This window comes from Eschrichtius robustus, chromosome 5 (assembly GCF_028021215.1).
Source record: "Eschrichtius robustus isolate mEscRob2 chromosome 5, mEscRob2.pri, whole genome shotgun sequence".
Lineage (NCBI taxonomy): Eukaryota > Metazoa > Chordata > Mammalia > Artiodactyla > Eschrichtiidae > Eschrichtius > Eschrichtius robustus.
Genome location: NC_090828.1, coordinates 796,057 through 820,097, shown reverse-complemented (window position 1 = coordinate 820,097; position 24,041 = coordinate 796,057). Strand labels below are relative to the sequence as shown.

Sequence of the window (24,041 nt, the reverse complement as noted above, 5' to 3'; positions counted from 1 at the left end):
GCAAAGGCGTGGGCGCATCTGGGTTCCCGCAAAGCGCGGCCCACGGAACCCCGCCCAGGCCCGTCTGCGTGACCTGGGACCTGCGAGTGTGGTTTGTGTTTTTAAAGGGCTGTGAAAACAAAAACAAAAGGGGCAAAGAGGCGTATGCGAGGAGACCGTATATGGTGCAAGGGGTGAAAAGTGGTTACGATCTGGCCCTTCAGCCGGCAGTTTGCTGACCCTCAAGCAGGCCCTTAGCAGCCCCCGCACATCAGTACAAACCTGGCGCGTCCCTCAGCGCTGCTTCCGCGGCCGGGGGAGGGCGGGGTGGGGGGTGGGGGTGGGGAGCCGGTGCTTCCAGTTCTGCCCACGCGCTGACTGACCTGGCGCCGCTTCCGGAGTGGGCGCTGGAGCCGGACAACTGCTGCCCCCCAGTGGACACCATGGGGCCCAGCTTAGCTGGGCCATCCGCGAACCAGGCAGGCTCTTAGGGCCTCTCTGGGACCCGAGGTCCCGCTAGGCCAGGGCTGCGCTCCGAGTGCCGAGTGCCGGGGCGGAAGCTGAGCCCCCTCAAGGGCAGCTGCTGTTGTTTCACGTAAAACCGAGACGGCTTGTGGCACAGGGACCTCTCCCTTTGGCCATCCCCCCTGCTGGGCCCTTCGCTTGCCAGTGGTCAAGTTCAAGTCCGCGCGCCCCAGTGGGGATATTGGGCAGAGAGTCACAGGCCCCGCAGATCACACTCAGCTCCTACGAGCTCTCCCGGGGAGCGGGCAGCGCCCCAATTTGTAAACAGCGTGCAGTGGGCCCTGCCTCGGGCAGGGGGCGCTGCTGGGCAAGGACAGGCCTCCGGGCTCCGGCTCCGCTTGGCTCCTGGACGCCAAGTCCTTTCTGCTGCAGGGCCTGCGGGCGGGGTGTGTGCTGCCCTGTCCTCTCCATGTGCAGGGCCCCTGGAAGGAGAGCCCGGACACTTGCCGGACGGACGTGCAGGCAGCGATCACTCGTTCAGACACAGAGGCCACGTGGCCCAGATCCACCCACAGGGCCCCTGAAGCTTCCCATCCCCACTGCAAACCCGTCTAAACCCCAGGAGTCGAATTTGGGCATCTTCTCTTCCTACGGGAGCGCAGGAGGTGGAGGGGCCGCGGGCAGAGCAGAGGTCATCTCCCTCTTTAGCCTTTAGCCCCTTTTTTCCGCACCCCTGCACTCCTGGGCGCTCCCTGCTCCCAGAGGCCCAGGGTCAGGAGCGCCTACCTGCCACCTTCCTCCTGCCTTCCTTTTTTTTCCTTTTCATTTCTCTTCTTTCTTTCTCTTCCCTCTTCATCACTGAGGTATAATTCACATACCGTACAATTCACCCTCTTACAATTCAATGGCTTTTCATATATTTACAGAACTGTACATCCATCGCCACAATCACCCTTGGAACATTTTCCTCACCCCAAAAGAAACCCTTCACCCCCGAGGAACCATCCTCCAACTTCCCAGCATGCCCCTGACCTAGGCAATCACTAAACTACTTTGTTTCTATGGATTTGCCTATTCTGCATGTTTCATATAAGTGGAATCATACAGTGTTTTGTGACTGGCTTCTTTCACTTAAAATGATGTTTTCAAAGTTCACACGTGTTGTGGCCTGTGTCAGTACATCATTTCTTTTATTTGCCAAAAATATTCCATTTATTTGTACCATTTATCCACTCCTTAGTTGATGCAAAAGAGGATTGATTACTCCCTTTGGCTATTATGAACAATGTTGTTATGGACATCTGTGTGTACCCTTTTGTGTGGACATGTTTTCAGTTCTCTTGGGTGTACATGGATATATATCTAGGCATGCAATTGTGGGTGCATATAGTTATTCTGTGTTTAACCATGTGAGGAGGTGACATCGTCTGTTTTCCAGAGTGGCTACACATTTTGCATTGCACCAACGGTGTATGAGGGTTCCCGTTTCTTCACGTCCTCACAAGCGTTTGTTATTATCTGTTTTTCCCGTGACCGCCATCCTAGTGGGTGTGAAGCGTTGTCTCACTGTGGCTGTGATTTTCATCTCCCTGACTGATGCTGAGCATCTTTTCATGGGGTTGTTGGCCGTTTGTATATCTTCTTTGCAGAAGCACCTAGTCAAGTCCTTTGCACTTTTTTTATTGGGTTGTCTTTTTCTAAAGACTGTTTTTTACGGCAGTTTTAAGCTCGCAGCAGAATTGAGAGGAAGGCACAGAGAGTTCCCATATCCTCCCACCCCCACTCATGCACAGCCTCCCTGTCGTCAGCGTCCTCCACCAGAAGGTACGTTTGTCACAACTGATGAACCTACACTTCCACGCCATCATCATCCCCCGAAGTCCACAGTTTACATTAAGGTTCACTCTTGGTGTTGTACACTCTATGGGTGTGGACAAACGTCTAGTGACATGTACCCATCACTGTGGTATCATACAGCATTTTCACTGCCCTAAAAATCTCTGTGCTCCACCTGTTCATCCCTCCCCCAAACCCTAGCAAACTACTGATCTTTTTACTGTCTCCATAGTTTTACCTTTTCTAGAATGTTATATAGTTGGAATCATATAGTATGTGGCCTTTTTAGACTGACTTTTTTCATTTAATATGCATGTAAGTTTCATCTATATTTTTTCATGGCTTGATAGCTCATTTCTTTTTAGCACTGAGTAATATTCCACTGTCTGGATGTACCACAGTTTACATATCCACTCACCTACTAAAGGACATCTCAGTTGCTTCCATGTTTTGGCAATTATGAATGAAGCTCCTCTAAATACCTGTGTGCAGGTATTTGTGTAGACATAAGTTTTCAACTCCTTTGGCTAAATACTAAGGAGCACAACTGCTGGATCTTATGGTAAGACTATGTTTAGTTTTGCAAGAAACTGCCAAACTGTCTTCCACAGCGGCTGTACCGTACGCATCCCCACCAGCAGTGAACGAGAGTTCCCGTTGCTCCACACCTTCACCAGTATTTGGTGTTACCAGATTTGGCCATGCTAATGGGTGTACAGTGCTATCCCATTATTGTTTAAATTTGCATTTCCCTGATAACCTATGATGTGCAGCAAATTTTCATATGCTTATTTGCCATCTGTGTATCTTCTTTGGTGAGGTGTCTGTTAAGGCCTTTGGCCCAGTTTTTGACAAGGTTGTTTGTTTTCTTATCACTGAGTGTTAAGAGTTCTTTGTAATTTTTTTTTTTTTTTTAAGAGCTAAGTGTCTGGCTTTTTTTTTTTTTTTACTTATTTATAGCTGTGCTGGGTCTTCGCTTCTGTGCGAGGGCTTTCTCCAGTTGCGGCAAGAGGGGGCCACTCTTCATCGCGGTGCGCGGGCCCCTCACTATCGCGGTCTCTCTTGTTGCGGAGCACAGGCTCCAGGCGCGCAGGCTCAGTAATTGTGGCTCACGGGTCTAGTTGCTCCACGGCATGCGGGATCCTCCCAGACCAGGGCTCAAACCCGTGTCCCCTGCATTGGCAGGCAGACTCTCAACCACTGCGCCACCAGGGAAGCCCCATCTTTGTACGTTTTGAATAACAGTCTTTAACATATTTGCAAACATTTTCCCCAAGTCTGTGGCCTTTCTTCTCATTCTCTTTATATCGTCTTTCACAGAGCAGAGGTTTTTATCTCCTTTTCTTACTGCATTAGCTAGAACTTCTAGTACAATGCTGAAGATGGGTGGTGAGAGGGACATCCTTGCCTTTTACCTCATCTTAGTGGGAAAGCGTCTAGCTTCTCACCATTAAGTATGATGTTACCTGTAGGTGTTGTTTTTTTTTTAACATCTTTATTGGAGTATAATTGCTTTACAATGGTGTGTTAGTTGCTGCTTTATAACAAAGTGAATCAGCTATACATATACATATATCCCCATATCTCTTCCCTCTTGTGTCTCCCTCCCTCCCACCCTCCCTATCCCACCCCTCTAGGTGGTCACAAAGCACTGAGCTGATCTCCCTGTGCTATGTAGCTGTTTCCCACTAGCTATCGGTTTTACATTTGGTAGTGTATATATGTCCATGCCACTCTCTCACTTTGTCCCAGCTTACCCTTCCCCCTCCCCGTGTCCTCAAGTCCATTCTCTAGTAGGTCTGCGTCTTTATTCCCATCCTGCCCCTAGGTTCTTCATAACTACCTGTAGGTTTTTTTGTATATATTCTTTATCCCCCTCTATTCCTAGATTACTGAAAGTCTGTATCATGAATAACTGTTGGATTTTGTCAAATGCTTTTTATGCATCTATTGACATGATCATGTGATTTTTCTTTTTTAGCCTCTTGATGTGATGGATTACATCAATTGGTTGTTGAATGTTGAACCAGGCTTGCATATCTGAGATAAATCCCACTTGGTTGTGGTATACAATTCTTTTTATGCATTGTTGGATTTGATTTGCTAATAATTTGTTGAGGATTTTTGTATCTATGTTCATGAGCACTATTGGTCTGTAGTTTTCTTTTCTTGTAATGTCTTTGTCTGGTTTTGGTATTATTTAGGGTGATGCTGGCCTCATAGAATGAGTTAGGAAGTATTCCCTCTGCTTCTATCCTCTAAAAGAGATTGTAGAGAATTGGTATAACTTCTTCTTAAGTGTGGTAGAATTCACCAGTGAACCCGTCTGGCCTGGTGCTTTCTGTTTTGGAAGATTATTAATTATTGATTCAGTTTCTTTAATAGATATAGGCCTATTCTGATTGTCTGTTTCTTCTTGTGTGAGTTTTGGCATATTGTGTTTTTCAAGGAATCAGTCCATTTTATCTAGGTTATCAAATTTATGGTCATAGATTTTTTTCATATTATCTCTTTATTATCCTTTTAATGGCCATGGTATCTGTACTGATGTTCCCTTTTACATTTCTGATGTCAGTAATTTGTGTCCTCTTTTTTTCATAGATAGCCTGGCTATCAATTTTATTGATCTTTTCAAAGAGCCAGCTTTTGTTTTGTTGATTTTTTTATTGATTACCTATTTTCAACTTCATTAATTTTTTTTCTTGAATTCTTATTATTTCTTTTATTCCACTTACTTTGCATTTACTCTGCTCTTCTTTACTAGTTTCCTAAGGTGGAAACTTAGATTATTGATTTTAGATTTTTCTTCTTTTCTAATATATGCATTCAGTGCTATAAATTTCCCTCTAGGCACTGCTTTCACTGCATCCACAATTTTGGATAAGTTGTGCTTTAATTTTCATTTAGTTCAAATATTTTTTAATTTCTCTTGACATTCCTCTTTGGCCCATGTGTTATTTAGAAGTGTGTTGTGTAACCTCCATGTAATTGGGGATTTTCCAGTTATCTTTGCTAGTTACCATCTGTCACCTAGTTACCGTCTGTCGCCACACCAAGTTATTACAATAATATCGACTATATACCCCATACTGATTTCTAGTGTGGTCTGAGAGCAAAATATTGTATGATTTCTATGCTTTTTAATTTCTTAAGGTGCGTTCTATGGCCCAGAATGTGGTCTATCTTGGTGAATGTTCCTTGTGAGCTTGAGAAGAATGTGTTTTCGGCTGTTGTTGGGTGAGGTGGTATTTCGATTACATCTAGCTGTTTGATGGTGTTGTTGAGTTCGGTTATATCCTTCCTGATCTTCTGCCTGCTGGGTCTGTCCATTTCTGGTAGAGGACGACAGAAGTCTCCAGCTGTGATGGTGGGCTTGTCCGTTTCTGCGTGTAGTTCTGTCAGCTGTTTCCTCATGTAGTTCAATGCTGTGTTAGGTGTATACACATTAAGCATTGTCTGGACTTCTTGGAGAACCAATCCCTTTATCATTATGAAATGCCTTTCTTTATCCTTGATAACTATCCTTGGTTTGAAGTCGGCTCTGTTTGAAATTAATATAGCAACTCTTGCTTTCTTTTGATTACTGTTAGCATGATATATTTTCCCCCATCCATTTACCTTTCATCTATATGCGTCTTTATATTTAAAGTGAGTTTCTTGTAGGCAACTTATAGTTGGGTCTTGTTTTTTGATCCACTCTGACAGTCTCTGTCTTTTCATTGGTGCATTTAGACTATTGATATTCAAAGTGATTACTGATATGGTTGGATTAATATCTACAATACTTGTGACTGTTTTCTATTTGTTACCTTTGCTCTTTTTTCCTACTTTTGTCTTCCACTCTCTTCTGACTTTTGGTTTTTGTTTTTTTTTTTTAATTTATTTATTTTTATATTTATTTTTGGCTGTGTTGGGTCTTTGTTTCTGTGCGAGGGCTTTCTCCAGTTGTGGCAAGCGGGGGCCACTCATCATTGCGGTGCGCGGGCCTCTTCACTATCGCGGCCTCTCTTGTTGCGGAGCACAGGCTCCAGACGCGCAGGCTCAGTAATTGTGGCTCACGGGCCCAGTTGCTCCGCGGCATGTGGGATCCTCCCAGACCAGGGCTCGAACCCGTGTCCCCTGCATTAGCAGGCAGATTCTCAACCACTGCGCCACCAGGGAAGCCCAGACTTTTGGTTTTTTTTAGTTGAATTATGATTGACCTAGTTACCATCTGTCACCACACCAAGTTATTACAATATTATTGACTATATACCCCGTGCTGTACATTTCATCCCTGTGACGCATTATTTTGCAACTGAAGTTTGTACCTCCTCTTAGTCTCCCTCACCTGTTTCACTCATTGTCCCACCCCTCCTCCCCTCTGGCAACCACCTGTTTGTTCCCTATCAGTCTGTTTCTGATTTGTTATGTTTGTTCATTTGTTTGTTTTTTAGATTCCACGTATAAGTGAAATCATACAGTATTTGTCTTTCTCTGACTTATTTCACTTAGCATAATACCCTCTAGGTCCATCTATGTTGTCACAAATGGCAAGATTTCATTCTTTTTTATGGCTGAGTAATATTCCATTATATATATGTGTATATATATATATGTATTATATATATGTATATATATATATATGTATTATATATATGTGTATATATATATATATATACACACACACACACACACATTCATATACATATATATCCCACTTCTTCTTTATCCATTCATCTATCAATGGACACTAAGTTTGCTTCCATATCTTGCCTATTGTAAATACTGCAGCTGTGAACATAGGAGTGTATATATCTTTTCAAATTAGTGTTTTTGTTTTCTTTGGAAAAATATCCAGAAGTGGAATTGCTGGTAATTCTATTTTTAATTTTTTGAGTAACCTCCATACTGTTCTCCGTAGTAGCCGCACCAATTTACATTCCCACCAACAGTGCACAAGGGTTCCCTTTTCTCCACATCCTCACCAACAAGTTTTATTTGTGTTTTTTTTAATAATTCTTTATTTTATTTATTTATTTTTGGCTGTGTTGGGTCTTCATTTCTGTGCGAGGGCTCTCTCCAGTTGCGGCAAGCGGGGGCCACTCTTCATCGCGGTGTGCGGGCCTCTCACTATCGCGGCCTCTCTTGTTGTGGAGCACAGGCTCCAGACGTGCAGGCTCAGTAGTTGTGGCTCACGGGCCCAGTTGCTCCACGGCATGTGGGATCTTCCCAGACCAGAGCTCGAACCCGTGTCCCCTGCATTGGCAGGCAGATTCTCAACCACTGCACCACCAGGGAAGCCCCTATTTGTGTTTTTGACAATAGCCATTCTGATGCATGTGAGGTGATACCTCATTGTGGTTTTAATTTGAGTTTCTTTGATGATGTGAAGTTGAACATCTTTTCATGTGTCTGTTGGCCATCTGTATGTCTTCTTTGGAAAAAACTCTATTCAGGTTCTCTGCCCATTTTTAATCTTTTTTGTTTGTTTGAGTTTTTTTAATGTTGAGTTGTATGAAATCTTCGTATATTTAGGATACTAACCCCTTGTTGGATATATAATTTGCAAATATCTTCTCCCATTTAGTAGGCTGCCTTTTCATTCTGTTGATAGTTTCTTTTGCTGTGCAAAAGCTTTTTAGTTTAAGTCCCATTTGTTTATTGTTGCTTTTGTTTCCCTTGCCTGAGAAGACAGATCCAAAAAAAAAATTTCTAAGACTGATGTCAAAAAGTGTACTGACTATGTTTTCTTCTAGGAGTTTTATGGTTTCAGGTCTTTTTTTTTTTTTGGCTGTGTTGGGTCTTCGTTGCTGCACGCGGGCTTTCTCTAGTTGCAGCGAGTGGGGCTACTTTTCGTTGCAGTGCGAGGGCTTCTCATTGCGGTGGCTTCTCTTGTTGTGGAGCATGGGCTCTAGGAGCTCGGGCTTCAGTAGTTGTGGCACGCAGGCTCAGTAGTTGTGGCTCAGGAGCTCCAGAGTGCAGGCTCAGTAGTTGTGGCACACGGGCTTAGTTGCTCCATGGCTTGTGGGATCTTCCCAGACCAGGGCTCGGACCTATGTCCCCTGCATTGGCAGGCGGATTCTTAACCACTGTGCCACCAGGGAAGTCCCTCAGGTCTTATATTTAAGTCTTTTTTATATAATTTTTATTGGAGTATAGTTGATTTACAATGTTGTGTTAGTTTCAGGTGTACGGCAAAGTGAATCAGCTATACATATACATATATCCACTCTTTTTTAGATTCTTTTCCCATATAGGTCATTACAGAGTATTGAGTAGAGTTCCCTGTGCTATGCAGTAGGTCCTTATTAGTTATCTATTTTATATATAGTAGCACGTATATATCAATCCCAATCTCCCAATTTATCCCTCCCCCCATTTAAGTCTGTAATTCATTTTGAGTTTATTACTTTATATGGTGTGAGAAAGTAGTCCAGTTTGATTCTTTTGCATATATCTGTCCAGTTTTCCTAACACCATTTCTTGAAGAAGCTGTCTTTCCCCCATAGTATATTCTTGCCTCCTCTGTTGTATATTAATTGACCATATGTAAGCGAATTTATCTATGGTCTCTCCATTCTGTTCCATTGACCTATGTGTCTGTTTTTGTGCCAGTGCCATACTATTTGATTACTAGAGCTTTGTAGTATAATTTGAAATCAGGGAGTGTGATACCTCTAGCTTTGTTCTTCTTTCTCAAGATTGTTTTGGCTATTCACAGTCTTATGTGTTTCCATACAAATTTTAGAATTATGTGATCTAGTTCTGTGGAAAAATGCCATTGGTATTTTGATAGGGATTGCATTGAATCTGTAGATTCCCTTAGGTCGTATAGTCATTTTAACAGTATTAATCCTTCCAATCCATAAGCACAGTATATCTTTCCATTTGTGTCATCTTCAGTTTCTTTCATCAGTGTCTTAGAGTTTTATAATATATATATTATATATATATGTGTGTGTGTACATACATATGCATATATAATATGATTGAAAACATTGTTGGTATTATTATTGTGGACAAACTGTTATCTGTTAGATCAGTTAGGAATAAGAAAAATAAAAGTTTTAGTTTACCTTTATTACTTTATTCCTTCTTTTATGCTCTTCCTTTCTTAATGTAGATCCAGATTTCTCATCTATATCATTTTCCTTCTCTCTAAAGAACTTCTTTTAACATACCTTGAAAGGCATGTCTACTGGCAATAAATTTCCTCAATTTTTGTTTGTCTGAGAAAGCCTTTATTTCTCCTTCACTAAAGATTATTTTCACTGAGGATAATTTTGAAGGGTACAGAATTCTAGGTTGGAGGGCTTTTTCTCTCATTTTAAATATTTCATTCCACTCTCTTCTTGCTTGCACTGTTTCTGAGGAATAGTCAGATATAATTCTTATCTTTGCTTCTCTATAGGTAAGGTGTTTTTTCCCTCTGGCTTCTTTCAAGAATTTTTCTTTATCTTTGATTTTTCCATAATTTGAAAATGATATGCCTAGGGAATTTGGGCACCTCTCCTTCTTGGTATTCTCTGAGCTTCCTAGATCTGTGGTTTGTGGTCTAATATTAATTTGAGGAAATTCTCAGTTATTACTGTTTCAAATATTTCTTCTCTTCCTTTCTCTCTTTCTTCTCCTTCTGGAATTCTCATTACATATATGTTGCTCCTTTTATAGGTGTCCAGCAGTCCTTGGATAATTTATTCTGTGTTTTTTTCTTCTTCTTTCAGTCTTTATTCTCTTTGCTTTTCAGTTTTGAAGGTTTCTGTTGAAATATCCTCAAGGTCAGAGATTCTTTCCTCAGCTGTATCCAGTCTACTAATAAGCCCATCAAAGTCATTCTTCACTTCTTTTACAGTGCTTTTTATCTCTAGCATTTCTTTTTGTTGTTTCGTAGGGTTTCTATCTCTCTGATTACATTGCCCATCTGTTCTTGCATGCCATCTACTTTATCATTAGATCTCTTAGCATATTACTCAGAGTTGTTTTAAATTCCCAGTCTGATAATTCCAACCTCCTGCCATGTCTGGTTCTGATATTTGCTGTGTCTCTTCAAACTGTGTCTCCTACCTTTTAATCTGCCTTGTAATTTTTTCTTGGGTAAAAGGAGCTGCTATAAATAGACCTTTAGTAATGTGGTGGTAAAATGTGGCTATAAATTTGCTTTTAAGTTCTGCTTTCACCATACCTTCACATGTTGTTGCTAAATAAAACTTCTGTTATCTTTCTGTCCAAAGTTATTTATATTTCTTAATTTCCATATACATAGGAATTTTCTACCTTTTGGAGGTTATGATTTTCAGTGTAATTGCACTGTGGCCAGAGAACAAACTCTATATTTTTTGCAGTCATTTGAAATTTGTTGACACTTGCTATGTGGTCAGTATAAGGTAAATTTTAATGTTATATTTGTGTTATATATTAGGTCAATTATTATTTACATTGTTCAAATTTTCTATATTCTGACAGATTATTTTTGTCTGCCTAGTGTATATTTTACTAGCAAAGATGTGTTGAACTGTCCCACCATTATTATGAATTGACCTATTTTCTTTTGTTTTGAATTTTATTTTATTTATTTTTTTATACAGCAGGTTCTTATTAGTTATCCATTTTATACATATTAGTGTATATATGTCAATCCCAATCTCCCAATTCATCACACGAATTGACCTATTTTCTTTTGTCAGTTTTTCATCTATATATGTTGAGGCTTTCTTATTAGGTATGTAAAAATACAAAATTGTTATATCTTTCTTTATTATTATGAAGTAACCCTATCTATCTCTAACAATACTTACTACCTTATGGTCTAGTTTCCCTGAAAACAATATAACTATACCAGGTTTCCTTTGCTTAGCATTTGAATGGTATTACATATAGTATTTTAATGTTTTATTCATTGATTAATTTATAGTATATATTTTAACTGGAACATCATATCCATTTAATGAATTATTGATGTACTTGTGTTTCAATCTACTATCTTCTTGTGCTGTTTGTTCCACCTGCTTTATATTTCTTTTTTTTCTCCTTTCTTGCTGTCTTTTATGTCAAATATTGTAATCATCCCATCTTATTCCCCCATCAGTTAGGACTATCTACACTATTTCTATTCTTTCAGTGATTATCCTAGACAGTACAATATGCGCTTTTAATTATCAGTGTTCACTAATAAGTTTATTAATGCCATTGTCCTTGTCTTGGAAAATACAGTGACCTTGAATCACTTTAACATGATTTATACTCTCCCAACTTACAGGCTATTATTGTCATGGATTTTAATTCTATATATTTTTAAGCACAATTCCACAAAGCATTATTTATGTAGTCAATGTTCATTTAGATTTATTCTCAAACCTTCTGCTTTAGTCTGCTTGGGTTGCTGTAACAAAAATGCCACAGACCAGGTGGTTTAAACAACAACAACAAAAAAAGATGTTTATTTCTCACAGTTCTGAAGGCTGGGAAGTCCAAGATCAAGGGGTCCGCAGATCCAGAGTATGGTGAAGAACCACTTCCTGATTCATAGATGGCCATCTTCTCGCTGTGTTCTCACATGTCAGAAGAAGCAAGGGAGCTCCCTGCAGTCTCATTTTTAAGGTCACTAAACACATTCATGAGGGCTCCACCCTCATGAGCTAATCACCTCCCAAAGGCTCCACTTCCAAATACCATCACACTGAGGAGTAGGTTTCAACGTATGAATTGAGGGGAGGGGGCACAAACATTCAGCCCATAACAACTTCTTTGTCCTTTTTTCCTTTTTTTTTAAATGTTTATTTATTTATTTATTTATTTTCTTATTAGTCCTCCATTTTACACCCATCAGTGCATACATGTCAATCCCAACCTCCCAATTCATCACAGCACCACCCCCACCCCATGCTGCTTCCCCCCTTGGTGTCCATACGTTTGTTCTCTACTTCTGTGTCTCAATTTCTGCCCTGCAAACTGGATCATCTGTACCATTTTCTAGGTTCCACATATATGCGTTAATATACGATATTTGTTTTTCTCTTTCTGACTTACTTCACTCTGTATGACAGTCTCTAGATGCATCCACGTCTCTACAAATGACCCAATTTCATTCTTTTTTATGGCTGAGTAATATTCCATTGTATATATGTACCACAACTTCTTTATCCATTCGTCTGTTGATGGGCATTTAGGTTGCTTCCATGACCTGGCTATTGTAAATAGTGCTGCAATGAACATTGGGGTGCATGTGTCTTTTTGAATTATGGTTTTCTCTGGGTATATGCCCAGTAATGGGATTGCTGGGTCATATGGTAGTTCTATTTTTAGTTTTTTAAGGAACCTCCATACTGTTCTCCATAGTGGCTGTATCAATTTACATTCCCACCAACAGTGCAAGAGGGTTCGCTTTTCTCCACGCCCTCTCCAGCATTTGTTGTTTGTAGATTTTCTGATGATGCCCATTCTAACTGGTGTGAGGTGATACCTCATTGTAGTTTTGATTTGCATTTCTCTAATAATTAGTGATGTTGAGCAGCTTGTCATGTGCTTCTTGGCCATCTATATGTCTTCTTTGAAGAAATGTCTATTTAGGTCTCCTGCCCATTTTTGGATTGGGTTGTTTGTTTTTTTAATATTGAGCTGAATGAGCTGTTTATATATTTTGGAGATTAATCCTTTGGCCATTGATTCATTTGCAAATATTTTCTCCCATTCTGAGGGTTGTCTTTTCGTCTTGTTTATGGTTTCCTTTGCTGTGCAAAAGCTTTGAAGTTTCATTAGGTCCCATTTGTTTATTTTTGTTTTTATTTCCATTACTCTAGGAGGTGGATCAAAAAATACCTTGCTGTGATTTATGTCAAAGAGTTTTCTTCCTATGTTTTCCTCTAAGAGTTTTATAGTGCCCGGTCTTACATTTAGGTCACTAATCCATTTTGAGTTTATTTTTGTGTATGGTGTTAGGGAGTGTTCTAATTTCATTGTTTTACTTGTAGCTGTCCAGTTTTCCCAGCACCACTTATTGAAGAGACTGTCTTTTCTCCATTGTATATCCTTGCCTCCTTTGTCATAGATTAGTTAACCACAGGTGTGTGGGTTTATCTCTGGGCTTTCTATCCTGTTCCATTGATCTATATTTCTGTTTTTGTGCCAGTACCATATTGTCTTGATTACTGTAGCTTTGTAGTATAGTCTGAAGTTAGGGAGTCTGATTCCTTCAGGTCCATTTTTTTCCCTCAAGACTGACTGCTTTGGCTATTCGGGGTCTTTTGTGTCTCCATACAAATTTTAAGATTTTTTGTTCTAGTTCTGTAGAAAATGCCATTGGTAATTTGATAGGGATTCCATTGAAGCTGTAGATTGCTTTGGGTAGTATAGTCATTTTCACAATACTGATTCTTCCAATCCAAGAACATGGTATATCTCTCCATCTGTTGGTATCATCTTTAATTTCTTTCATCTGTGTCTTACAGTTTTCTGCATACAGGTCTTTTGTCTCCCTAGGTAGGTTTATTCCTAGGTATTTTATTCTTTTTGTTGCAGTGGTAAATGGGAGTGTTTCCTTAATTTCTCTTTCAGATTTTTCATCATTAGTGTATAAGAATGCAAGAGATTTCTGTGCATTAATTTTGTATCCTGCAACTTTACCAAATTCATTGATTAGCTCTAGTAGTTTTCTGGTGGCATCTTTAGGATTCTCTATGTATAGTATCATGTCATCTGCAAACAGTGACAGTTTTACTTCTTCTTTTCCAATTTGTATTCCTTTTATTTCTTTTTCTTCTCTGATTGCCGTGGCTAGGACTTCCAGAACTATGTTGAATAATAGTGGTGAGAGTGGACATCCTTGTCTTGTTCCTGATCTTAGAGGAAATGCTTTCAGTTTTTCACCATTGAGAATGATGTTTGCTGTGGGTTTGTCATATATAGCCTTTATTATGTTGAGGTAGGTTCCCTCTATGCCCACTTTCTGGAGAGTTTTTATCATAAATGGGTGTTAAATTTTGTCAAAAGCTTTTTCTGCATCTATTGAGATGATCATATGGTTTTTATTCTTCAGTTTGTTAATATGGTGTATCACATTGATTGATTTGCGTATATTGAAGAATCCTTGCATCCCTGGGATAAATCCCACTTGATCGTGGTGTATGATCCTTTTAATGTGTTGTTGGATTCTGTTTGCTAGCATTTTGTTGAGGATTTTTGCATCTATATTCATCAGTGATGTTGGTCTGTAATTTTCTTTTTATGTAGTATCTTTGTCTGGTTTTGGTATCAGGGTGATGGTGGCCTCATAACAACTTCTTTGTCCTTTTTTCCTTTTTGCACCTCTGACCTTAAATTTCCTTTTACTTGAATTTCTTTTAGTGTGGGTCAGCTAGAAGACCACACCAGTCCCATTCCCATTAGAATTTCTTTTAGTAGGGGTCTGCTATTTATTTATTTATTTATTTATGAATTATTTGTATGGATTATCTTTATTTGGCCTTCAGCAGTAATGGATATTCTATCTCAGTATAAAACTTTATGTTGGCAGTTTATATATCTGTCAGCATATTGAAGATATAATTCCACTGTTTTTCTAGCTCCCATTGTTGCTTATGAGAAGTCAGCTGTCAATTTACCTGTAATGCCCTTAATGGTAATTTATCTGTTTTCTCCTTTTAAGATTGTCTGCTTGTCATTGACTTTCTGCATTTCCAGCATTTGTTTTCTATAGCTTTGTTTTTGTTTTTTCCAAGTAGGGAATCACTGGGATTATTGAATATACAATCTGATGTCTTTCATCAGTTCTTGAAATTTCCCAACTATTGCATTTGTATCTCTTTGCCTTCTGTTGCTCCATATCATACATTTGGCCATGTTACTGTTTCCCATATTCCTGATCTTTTCTTCATTTTCCACCTTTTTGTCTCTGTTCTAAATTGCAGATCGTTCCTTCTGACCTGTCTTCTAGTTCCAGTTCACTCACTCTTTCTTTAGTTCCATCACACCTGCTCTTAAATGTCTAATTTAAACAGAAATTCTCTTAATTTAGTGCTAGAATTTCTACTTAGTTCTTTTAAATGGGTTTTAAAAAATAATTTCCAATCCTGATTTTTTAATAAAATTTTGTATTGTGGAAAATATACATAATATAAAATTGACCATCTTAACCATGTTTACGTGTAAGTTCAGTGTCATTAAAGACATTCATGTTGTGTAGCCATCACCATCTATCTCCAGAACTCTTTTCATCTTGCAAAACTGAAAGTCTATATCCATTAAACACTACTTCCCCCATTCCCCTTCCCCTTGGCAACCACCATTCTACTTTCTGTCTTTATGATTTTTGACTACTCCAGGTACCTCATATAAGTGAAATCACACAGCATGTGTCCCTTTGTGACTGGCTATTTCATTTTGCATAACATCTTCAAGGTTCATCCATGTTGTAGCATGTGTCAGAATTTCCTTCCTTTTTAAATAATATTCCATTGTATACATATATCACATTTTGCTTATTCTTTCATGCCTTTATGGAACTTTGGTTGTTTCCACCTTTCAGCTGCTGTGAATAATGCTGCTATGAACATGGGTATACAAATATCTTTTCAAGACCCTGCTTTTAATTCTTTCTGGTATTGTTGTGGATTAAATTGTGTCCCTCAAAATTTATATGCTGAAGTCCTAACCCCAAATGTGATTGTATTTGGAGAAAGGATCTTTAGGGAGGTAATTGAGGTTAAATGAGGTCATAGGGGTGGGGCCCTAATCCAATAAGAAGATGAAGAGACACCAGAAAGCTCTCTCCTTCCTCGTGTGCACACAGAGGAAAGGCCCTGTGAGGACAGAGCAAGAAGGCAGCCATCTACACACCAGGAAGAGAGGCCTCACTAGAAACCAACCCTAGTGGCTCCTTGATATTGGACTTCTAGCCTCCAGAACTGTGGGTAAATACATTTCTGTTGTTTAAGCCACTCAGTGTGCGGCATTTTTTATGGCAGCCCTATCAGACTAGTACAGATATATACCCAGAAGTAGAATTACTGGATCATGTGGTAATTCTATTTGTAGTTTTTTTGAGAAACTGCCTGCCTACTGTTTTCCACGGTGGCTGCACCATTTTACATTCCCACCAACAGTGCACATGGGTTCCAGCTTTTCGACATCCTCACCAATGCTTGTAATTTTCTGGCTTTTTAAAAAAATAGTAGCCATCCTAATGGGTGTAACATGGTGGCTCACTGTGGCTTTGATTTGCATTTCTAATGATTAGTGGCGTTGAGTATATTTTCATGGGCTTGTTGGTCATTTGTATGTCTTCTTTGGAAAAACGTTTATTCAAGTCCTTTTCCCATTTTTTTAATCAGGTTGTTTGGCTTTTTGTTGTTGTTGAGTTGTAGGAGTTTACTATATATTCTGGCTATTAATCCCTTATTAAATATATGATTTGCAAATATTTTCTCCTATGTGTGGATGACGTTTTTACTCTGGTGAAGGTGTCTTTTGATGCACAAAAGGTTTTCATTTGGATGAACTCCAGTTTGTCTATATTTTCTTTTGTTGCCTGTGCCTTTGGTGTCATTGCCAAAGCCAGTGTTGTGAAGTTTTTGCCCTATGTTTTCCTATGAGTTTTATGTTTTTAGCTCTTATATTTAGGCCCTTGATCCATTTCAGTTAATTTTTGTAAATGGTGTTAGGTAAGGGTCTGACTTTATTCTTTCACATGTGGATATCCAATTTTCCCAACACCATTTGTTGAAAAGACTGTCCTTTCTCCATTGAATGGTCTTAGCACCCTTGTTGAAAATCATCTGACCATATATGTGAGGGTTTCTTTCTGGGCTCTCTGTTCTATTCCATTGATCTATCTGTCTGTCTTTGTGCCAGTGCCACACTGTTTTGATTACTGTAGCTTTGTGATAAGATTTGAAATCAGAAAGTATAAGTCCTCCAATGTTGTTCTTCTTTTTCAAGATTATTTTGGCTAGTCTCTTGATGAAATTTTAAAGCTGGCATTTTATTTCTTTGAACATAGTAAACTTCGTTATTTTATAGTCTGTGTCTGATAATTCCAGTATCTGATGTTTCTCTTATTTCTGCTTATTCCTGTTAGCAGTGTCTCACTTCCTTGTGTGCCTGGTTATCTTTGACTGTGTCCTGGAATTTGTATTTGAACAAATGTTTACAGGAATAACTTGAGGCCTAAGATGATACATCTTGCTCCAGGGAGGGTTTTTCTTTACTCCTGCCTGGAACCTAGGGGTGCTCCCTGTCAGGAGTCACCTTAATCTGTTCCAGGCTCGAAGTGCCTGGATGGCCCAGATGAAGGGAAGGTGGAGTGTACATCTGCATAAGGACCACTTACTTTGGGTTCACCCTGATTATGAGGGGGGCCTTAGAGGTCCCAGCTTAATGTGAGGGTTATCAGGTTCTTCACCTTGAGCTAGCCCCGAGTTTTGGCATTTATCTCTTTCCCTCCGTGAGGCTACAAAAATTACAGGTCTGTCGTGCAGCTGTGGCTTCTACATCTGTAGATGCACTCACTCAGGGGGAAAGGAGCTTTGAGTACTGGGCTCACCTCCAGTCTCTTCTTGTCCAAGATTTGGAATTGAAATATGCTCCCTTGTTCACTCTTTGGTGCCTTTAAGAAGAGAGGTGTATTGGGCTTCCCTGGTGGCACAGTGGTTAAGAATCCACCTGCCAATGCAGGGGACACGGGTTCGAGCCCTGGTCCGGGAAGATCCCACATGATGCGGAGCAACTAAGCCCTTGCGTCACAACTACTGAGCCTGCGCTTTAGAGCCCGCAAGCCACAACTACTGAAGCCTGTGTGCCACAACTATTGAAGACCGCACGCCTAGAGCCTGTGCTCCGCAACAAGAGAAGCCATCACAATGAGAAGCCCGCGCACCGCAACAAAGAGTAGCCCCCACCCTCAGCAACTAGAGAAAACCCGCACGCAACAGCGAAGACCCAATGCAGCCAAAAATTAAATAAATGAATAAATAAATAATTTTATTAAAAAAAAAGAAGAGAGGTGTATTTATCTGCCTTTTTGGTTGGTGTGGATTACAGAGCCTGCCCTCACCTGAAGGGTCATTTCTAAAAGCACGGTCTGACCACAGTCTTCCCAGGATAAATCGTGATGGTCTAGAGCCGACTCTGTGATCATTAATCCACTCAACCCTGCCCAGCACCCCGTGAGGCCAGAATGAGTGTTTGCCCATCCTACAGGTGAAACGCCAGAGCACAGAGAGGCAAAGCCTAACCTACCTGGTGGCTGCATAGGCAGAGAGTGGCAGGGTCAACGCTAGAACCAGCTGTGTGTGACCACAAAGATGCGCTCCACCTCCTGTGCTCAGGGGCCTTCTGGGGCTCCACTACCTGGAGTCCTGAGCACAGGTGCCCCACCTGGCCATCGAGGCCCTCCCAGCCTCCCCTGTCCACAGTGGTCCCAGCCCATCCCCACCCCTGCTCGGCAAGCATGCCTCCTGTTCACCCTTCCAGACCTGGCTCAGAGGCTGGGACTGCCCTGCCCTCCTGCAGCCCATGATGGGAGTCAGACCAAGGAGTTGGGGCCACTGGGCAGGTCTGAGCCCCCTGCCGCCCAAAGCCAGGGCCCACACTGGGGGATCCCCACCCCACACTGGCAGCCCCAGGCCAGGCACTCTGCAGGGCACCGTGTACAGCCAACAGGTCAGAGCCTGTGCCCTGAGCCACGGCCGGTGCGGGAGGGGTTGGAGCAGGCCCAGGGATCCCGAATCCGGGCCCAGGAACTGTCAGGCCACCCTGACAATACCCTGCCGCAGGCTGGCTCAGCCTGAGAGGGCGCCCGGGGTGAGGCTGAGGAGGCCCCCACCTGGCCCCTCTCTGGCTTTCTGCCCCGACAGGTGAACAACAATGGGATCATCTCCTTCCTGAAGGAGGTCTCGCAGTTCACGCCGGTGGCCTTCCCCATCGCCAAGGACCGCTGCGTGGTGGCGGCCTTCTGGGCGGACGTGGACAACCGGCGTGCAGGCGACGTGTACTACCGGGAGGCCACCGACGCAGCCACGCTGCGCAGGGCCACAGAGGACATCAGGCGCTACTTCCCCGAGCTGCCCGGCTTCTCCGCCGCCTGGGCGCTCATAGCCACCTGGTACCGCGTGACCTTCTTCGGAGGCAGCTCCTCCTCCCCCGTGAGTGTTCCGTCCTGGGGCAGGGAGGACATCCATCTGGGGCCCAGGGTCTCCCTCCAGGGCCCCCTGCCTTGCTGAGTGGGCCAGACGTAATCCCTGGGCTTCGTGCCCAGAGGGGACAGCTGGGCCCAGGGGCGGAAGCCACTCGCTCGCCCAAGGTCACAGGGCCAGGCTGGAGGGGGTGTGGAGCCTGGGCCTCCTGGAAACCACCCGCGTCCAGGGAAGCGCCACGTGCCCCAACACAGTCCTTCACTCACTCGGGGGACACAGATGGTCTGTGTTAGAAGGTTTCCATCTGGAACGGTTCAGTACTCAAAGGGTTAAATGGGAAGTTTATTCCGTTTAATACCTTATTCCTTGATAACGCCAAACGGCCACAGCGTAAGTCCAGAATAACTGACCACTTTACCCAGCGTGGTCAGTGTGGTGGGCGGATCCCCAGTGAGGACGGCATATCCCCTCCGGCAGCAGATGCGTGACCGGCACCTCCTGCGGCCAGGCCCGCGATGGGTGCTGGGTCACAACCACATGGGACAGAGGGCGGCTCTCTAGAGAAAAGCACTGGGGAGCGGGCGGCCTTTCAGGACGGTATGTCCACACATTTAATACACATTCCTTTAGGGGCACGTCTGGGGCAGGCAGTGTTCTGGGCTCTGGGGAGGCGGCCCCAGACAGAGAGCACAGGACGTGCCTCTCCCGTGGGGCACACTCTAGCAGGGGGGACACCAGCGACCACGTAACAGGGACGCCACGCCAGCAGGATGTGGGCTCTCCGTGATGCTGTGCAAGCGTGGGGGCCCGGCTCGGCCACATGGGGGAGGTTTGGAGCTGGAGGGAATGGAGGGAGGGCCCAGCACAGCCGTTAGGGTGGCTGTGAGCACACTGGGCTGAGGAGGAGAGAGAAGCAGCGAGGGCGGTGCCCGGTCTCCCATCGCAGGCACGGGGTGGGAGGGGTGGGGACGGGTGGCAGACGGGCTCGGTCCTAGATGTGCTGAGCAGAGCCCGGAGTCCCCAACCGCAGCGGCTCAGGTGGGGACGGGCGGGGAGGGACGCGCAGGTGGTGAGGCTCACGAATCCCCCAGCCTCCAAGAGGCAAAAGAGAAGCAAGCTGGTTGTCAGGTGCCTTGCGAGAGTGACCGTCACGGTTGGGGGTTTTAACAGGAATATGACAGCATATCAGGAAAGATGGGCTTTTTCTGTAAACATTACTACGAAGAAATTTCACGACTGAACTTTCGTTCACACATAGCCCACTAACATTTTGTATGTTTTGTTTGTTTTTTCTTATCGCCAATTTGTAAGAAAAATGTCTTTTTAACAAAAAGTAGAGAAAAAGAATCTACAGGCCCACCAGCAGGAGATAACTCCCGTTCAACATGTCCTATTGTGAATCAACCCACACGTTAAAAAATAAATAGAACCACCTGGAACGTGCTGTTTTGTGAGTGTTTCTTTCACTCAACAGTATTGTGGGCACTTTCCTCATTCTTATATGTTCTTCTACATCATTTTTTATGTTATAATTTCACCTCTGCAGAGTCATTTTACCTATTACCTCTCTGCCTGGGAGGAAGGAGGCGCCCAGGGCCCCTCCTGAGCAGACAGAGGAAACCTTAACGTTCTCCCCTTTTCAAACCCAGAGATGTCAGTTCCAAAATGATTATCTTGTGAGACACAGAACCGGGATTCTGAGTTTGGGGTGGAAACCAGTCTGGGAGCTGGGAGATGGGGAAGCACTCCCCTGGGGGCACCTGCAGGGGCAGGTCGATCAACAGAAAGTGATTGTTAAGCTTCGGGCATGTCCTCGTCCTCCTCAAATGTCTGGGCCTCATAGCTCGCAAAGACCCTCCGCTGGCCTTGCCGACCAACCGTGGTCCTGCCCTCCTCAGACCTTCCCACTGCTCGGGCCTTCCAGCCCTCGCGCCCTCCTTGTCCTCTGAGTCCTAGCACCTGAGCTTGCCTTCCTGCAGGAGAGCGCTCGGTTTCCCTGCTGTCATCTTTCACCGTGGGACTCCCCCATGTGTGATGCCTGCGTGCCAGCCCAGCGTGGCGGCACTTGCACTCCGGTGGGCCTGCTGCCTCCATCATGGGGTGCCCCGAGGGGCGCTGCATAGCCCCCAGTGGTTCGTGAAATCATCCTGGCATGAGTTGCTAGAAAGGAGATTGCTGCCTGCGGAAGTCTGATTTCCCCTCAGAAATGTGCCCACTCATAGTTGCATAAGCCACATTCAGAAGTGCCTGTAGCCCTGCACCCCAGCCAAATGCACTATTATTTTCCTGCCTGCCAACTCTACAGGCAAGAAAGGAATGCCCCTGGTTTTTTCAGTTTTACACATCTTTGATTTCTAGTAACGGTGACTCATTGGCTAGTTGTATTCTATCGTGATGTTTCTGTTCACACCCTTTGCCAATTTTTCTGTAATCTTTTTGTTCTTTTTCTTATTGACCCGTGGAAGTTCTACTTGAATTAAAGATATCACCAGTTTTTCTGCTGTGTATGTTATAAACACACTTTTCACTTCACTCTTTGCCATTCAGCTTGATCTCATGACACTTTTTTATGTCCAGAAGTTCTTGTAGTCGAATGTATACATCTCCTTTTTGGTTTCTGCAGTTTTAACAAATGTCAGGCTTAAAAGTCCTTCCCTAGATGTTCTACATATCCGCCTACATTTTCCTCTAGGCCAACGACAGCCTCATTTACAACCTTACTCTATTTGGGATTTATTTTCATAAGAGATATAAAGCTCCAATTTAATTGTTTTTCAGAGCTTCCTATTTGTCCCACGATCATTTCTTAAACAATCTCACCCTTTGCCCATTCTGAAATAGCACCTCTTATGTATACACTGCCCACTAATATTTTCATGGAGGATTCCATGAAAACCAAAAAACATAATAATTAAAAACTACCTTTCCTTCTCTTCCCTTTTTATCTTTCCCCTTTTTCCTTTTACTTTTCTGTTCGTCTCACACGAGGCGAGTTTGTGGATTTGGCCAGGTGGTCACCAGACCCACGGAGGAAACTGTCTGCTCCTGGCGTCCGCGGCCTCCACAGCCCCTCAGCGGGCTTCACTCGCTCACCACGCATCAGATTACTGGGGGGGCAGGCACTGGGGACACAGCGGAGGACGGAGGCCGAGGTCATCGGGGCCTGCCTGTGGCTGACCATCTCGCTGGGGAAACAGAGGAGGGACGAGCGGGCGACAGCAGTGTGGGCGGGGCGGGGTCTGTGGGTGGAGACGGGGGCGCAGGCCCCGCTCAGGCCCCTCCTTGGCAGGTCAACACGTTCCAGATTGTGCTCATCACCGACGGCAAGCTCTCCTTCACCATCTTCAACTACGAGTCCATCACGTGGACCACGGGCACGCACGCCAGCAGCGGGGGCGACGCCGCTGGTCTGGGGGGCATCGCGGCCCAGGTAGGGGCCCCTGCTCCCCACGGCTGGGACTGTCACGAGCTAATAAGGCAGGTGGCCGCCCCGCCCCCTTCCCCCAGTGCTGTGCAGAGGCCTCTCCCAGCCCAGAACCACAGAAACATTCTCGGGCCAAAGCACCTTTGTCCTGACCCACACGGCCGGCCCTACAGGGCCAGCTGCAGCTAGGACAGAGTTCTGCGTGCGCTGTGGCCTGGGGTGGCCTGGCCCGTGGCCTGAGGGACAGTGGGCGGCAGAAAATCCCAGGTGTGGAGGGTGGTCAAGTGCGAGCCCCCAGGGCCTGGGAGTGCCCCTCCCCCCGCTCCAGGCCCTCTACCTTCTCCTGAGGTCACACTGGCCCTGGGACCTAGGGGAGGCCCAGGAGCCCAGGAGTGGGCGGGAAGGGGTGGGGGGAGGGCTGCCAGGGCCCAACCAGGTGAGCGGCGGGAGGAACTGCTGGTTAGGGTGGGGCGGGGCGGGGAGGCGGGGCGGGGCGGGGAGGCGGGGCGGGGCGGGGAGGCGGGGCGGGGAGGCGGGGCGGGGCGGGGCTGGGAGGCGGGGCGGGGCGGGGGCTGGGAGGCGGGGCGGGGCGGGGGCTGGGGGGCGGGGCTGGGGGCGGGGCGGGGAGGAGGCCCCTGAATCTTCAGCACTCCCCAGCTCACGAGGCCGCCCCCGCCGGAAGCGGGTCTCAGGGACGTTAGGGAGACCTGCGGACGCAGCCCGCACCTGCCCCCACTCTCCCCCACCCTCCCCCAGGCCGGCTTCAATGCGGGTGATGGGCGGCGCTACTTCAGCATCCCCGGCTCACGCACAGCGGACATGGCGGAGGTGGAGACCACCACCAACGTGGGCGTGCCCGGGCGCTGGGCGTTCAGAATCGATGATGCCCAGGTGCGCGTGGGGGGCTGCGGCCATACAAGTAAGAGGACAGAGAGAGCGGCTGGGGTGGCGGAGGGGCATGGATTAGGGAGGCGGGATGGCGGGGAGGGGCGGGGGAGCCCTAGGCTTCTTGGGGGCGCACGGCCCCGCCCACCTCGGCTCCTCTCCCCCGGGCTCACCCCTGAGCCTCAGTCTCCCCCTGGGAGGCCTTCCTGCCTCTGCTGAGGGGCAGGGGTTTGCTGGAGACCACGGTTTGAAGTGTGAAGGGGTGTAAGGGGGAGGAGCCGGGGTCACATTCCCACCCAGGGAATCCTGGGCATCCCTGGGTGGCCTCCTGCGTCCTCAGGACC

The 24,041-nt window shown here is 44.7% G+C and overlaps 1 protein-coding gene across 6 annotated transcripts in view; it reads left to right on the top strand.

Annotated features, from left to right (window-relative positions):
* SNED1 (sushi, nidogen and EGF like domains 1) overlaps positions 1–24,041 on the top strand; it is an 88,917-nt gene that overhangs the window by 12,167 nt on the left and 52,709 nt on the right. For all 6 annotated transcript variants that reach the window (XM_068544075.1, XM_068544076.1, XM_068544077.1 and 3 more), the window contains exons 2-4: positions 19,110–19,397; positions 22,678–22,818; positions 23,569–23,731. In XM_068544075.1, the coding sequence (XP_068400176.1) occupies positions 19,110–19,397; positions 22,678–22,818; positions 23,569–23,731 (592 nt within the window). The remainder of the gene's footprint in view (positions 1–19,109; positions 19,398–22,677; positions 22,819–23,568; positions 23,732–24,041) is intronic.